Below are 2,949 nucleotides of genomic sequence, written 5' to 3' on the forward strand. Positions count from 1 at the left end.
AATACGCTTAGTAACCTAGACCAACTCTTAAGTCTCTGACTTTTTGCCATAAGTCAATTTTAGTCCTGGATCTGCCGTTGTCATGCATGATTTGAAAATGCGAAACAACTTTTTCTTATGCAAACTAAATGCAAAACAACTTGTGTATGGAAAATACTTAGCAATTTATCCTTCTATCTTCCAAGAGGCCTTCCCTCCAACAAATCCATTTCATGTGTTCCAACTTCCAATTAAATGCTTCTTTCGAAACTTTTTGTGTTCTGAATTTCTGCCTAGCCCTGCAAATTTTTTTCTTATTTTCACGTTTTGAAATCTTGCTTTCTAAGATATCCTGCATTACCCCTTTTTTTATTTGGCATAAATACTATGTGAAAAGATACTTGTGGTGCCCTGCAAGCATTACGTACATGCAGAAGGTGCTCATACGTTCTGACATCAAATGTGGGCCACACGATCGGCTGGATCTTCACCCCATCTGTTGGGGCAGAAGGTGACCACGTACTCCTGCGCGTAGCACCCGCTCGCCGTGGCCGCGGTTGTGTCGTACGCGTAGCTGTAGTATGCCGGGCAGGCGCCCTTGAACAGCCGCGAGTACACGCTGCCACGGCACGCGGCCGGCGTCGCGTACGCACCGCGGCAGCAGAAGGCGTCCAGCCCGAACGCCAGGCACGCGCTCTTGCATGCCACCACCGTCCTGGCGCCGCCGCCGGCGGCAGCGGTCACCTGCAGCTCCGGCGGGCACACCGCGTTCACGTCCTTGGCGCAGCCGGCGATGGCGCACTTTGAGCCCGCGCCGGTGGCGAGCTTGGTGGACACGGCCACCGGGAGGTTGTAGCCGTCCACCAGGCTGACGTCGTAGGAGCTCCCCTTGCTCTGGTCCTCGTGCAGTATCACCTCGACAAGCGTGGCGGGAGGGGAGCCGACAGACCCGTTGCAGGCGAGCCGGCCCTCGCAGTCGCCGGTGAGGCACGCGGCGGCGTCGCCCATGCCATTCGCGGTGAAGTTGCATCCGGTGCGGGCCCAGAAGCGGCCGGTCCAGGTCGCAGGCGCCGCGACGCGCTTCGCCCTGCCGGGCGGGAGGAAGAAGCCGCCGCCGGCGAGGACCGGGTGGGCCGTGTTGGGCGCGGACGCCGGCCACACCGGGAACGGGCACCTGTTCTTGACGTGGAAGACGATGCCCTCCGCGAGCACGGTCGGTCCTGCAGCCACCATGACACTAATTAACTAAGAACGGCGTGCACAACTAGCTACACACGTGCAATCACGATGGGCCAGAACGCCGGAGGCCACCTGCTGCGAGAGCCGCCATGAGAGCGCAGGAGAGGAGCAGAGGACGAGCCCACCAGTAGCGTGGCGCCATCTTTCTCGGCTGCTGCTAGCTAGCTCCGAATGTACGATGTTTAGCTGTGCTGAAGACATGAGGAATGGCAGGGACGAGAATATATATATACGTGTAGGTGTAAAGATGCAGGGCACAGAGGAGACTTTTCGTTTTCTTAACGGAGGAGTTATGACCTAAGACTAAGCTTTAGGCTTCAGCTAGGAGGTGAGCTTTTGTGTTCAGTGTGACTTCCATTGCAATGGAAGTAAAGCAAGAGCATGATTGGATCACTAGAGGACATCGGTGCATCCAGAGGTCACCAAGGGTGTTTTTTTTTTCTCCTCCTCTTTTTCTTCTCTTCGTCCATATCCAGAAATTAGGGGGAAGGGGGGGGGGGGGGAGTCCCAGTGCCCCCACGGTAGATCTTGCCTTGTTGGAGGAGCGAGGGCACCTGACGAAACCCTGCAGCTGTTGATCTTGAAACTTCTTAACCGCCCATCGCTTGATCTGATTTGCTGAACCAATTAGCCGATTCTCCACCTCTACAGCACGCTAGGAATCCGCGCTGGTTTTCGAGCTGTTTCATGTGAAATTGCCGTGTGCGAAACAGATGCATAAGACTGAACCAAGTGTCTGAAACTGACTGTAACTAAAGACTGCTAAGCCCGGCCCCACGATTGAGAAGAAGAGAACGTGTATATATATATATATATATATATATATATATATATATATATATATATATATATAGTAGAAATAGGCTACCATTGCTCGTACATCGGGCGAGAACAAGATATCATCCGATGAACGGGTGCGACCTTATGTGCCCCGGCGCTTAGAGAAGGTCTCATCTGTTCATAGGGCGAGAACTTCATATCGCCCACTGAACGGACGACACCATTATATCGCTCGCTCACAGGCGACATGTTTGTAAATTAATTTACTTTCTAGCATAATAGATATAGTTCGGCGAAAAATATTTGTTGTGCAAATAGTTGTCTAAACAGTTTCACAGAGTGATTCATTTTTTCCTTTATTTATTCTTAATTTTGGTTCGATGTAATTTTGTCAACGTTTCTTTACATGTAAAATTGTGTGATAATTTTTTTTTATAAAGTAACATTGGGAAGATACAAAATTAAATTTCTTGAACAATAGTAGATGTGAATCACAATTATGATATAACTCAATACGGAGGTTACATACGCTGATAAATATTACATGGAACATATAATTTTTTTTGTCACTACATGAAGGAACCCTAACCATAAATAGATGAGGACAACAAACGTTGATATGTATGGTACGTCTAAAGATTAACTTAATTGTGTGTCGCTGCTAAACCTAACCTGCCTTAGGGAATAAAAATAATTTAGGTTACAAGGATGCTCTACTGAGTGCACCTATGATATTTACCCTTTATGAGGGCATCGGGACCTGCCACTTTAGCGTGATGGGCCCTCTCTCGTTTTATTTCCTTCTCAGCTTCGCGTAATTCAGCCGCGAAGCGGTCCTTCACGACATTTCTCATATGCTCCTCCTCCTAACGCTTCAGTCGTAGTTTCTCCGGATGTTGCTTGTACTACTGGGTTCATAAGGTTGCCTCCTCTACTGTATGTTCATGTCGA

The 2,949-nt window shown here is 49.3% G+C and overlaps 1 protein-coding gene across 1 annotated transcript; it reads right to left on the bottom strand.

Annotated features, from left to right (window-relative positions):
• Positions 1-200: 200 nt before the first annotated feature.
• LOC133903803 (thaumatin-like protein) lies at positions 201-1,405 on the bottom strand. Its single transcript, XM_062345264.1, has 2 exons — positions 1,291-1,405; positions 201-1,199 (listed from the first exon to the last, which is right to left on the bottom strand). Exons 1-2 carry the CDS (start codon positions 1,358-1,360, stop codon positions 436-438), a joined length of 834 nt encoding a protein of 277 aa, XP_062201248.1. The 5' UTR covers positions 1,361-1,405; the 3' UTR covers positions 201-435.
• Positions 1,406-2,949: the final 1,544 nt, after the last annotated feature.

This window comes from Phragmites australis, chromosome 21, assembly GCF_958298935.1.
Source record: "Phragmites australis chromosome 21, lpPhrAust1.1, whole genome shotgun sequence".
NCBI lineage: Eukaryota > Viridiplantae > Streptophyta > Magnoliopsida > Poales > Poaceae > Phragmites > Phragmites australis.

Coding starts and splice junctions, on each gene's coding strand:
- LOC133903803 (XM_062345264.1), bottom strand. CDS start 1,360: ATGGCGCCACGCTACTGGTGGGCTCGTCCTCTGCTCCTCTCCTGCGCT. Junction 1,200..1,290: donor CATGGCGGCTCTCGCAGCAG/GTGGCCTCCGGC, acceptor TGGTGGCTGCAG/GACCGACCGTGCTCGCGGAG.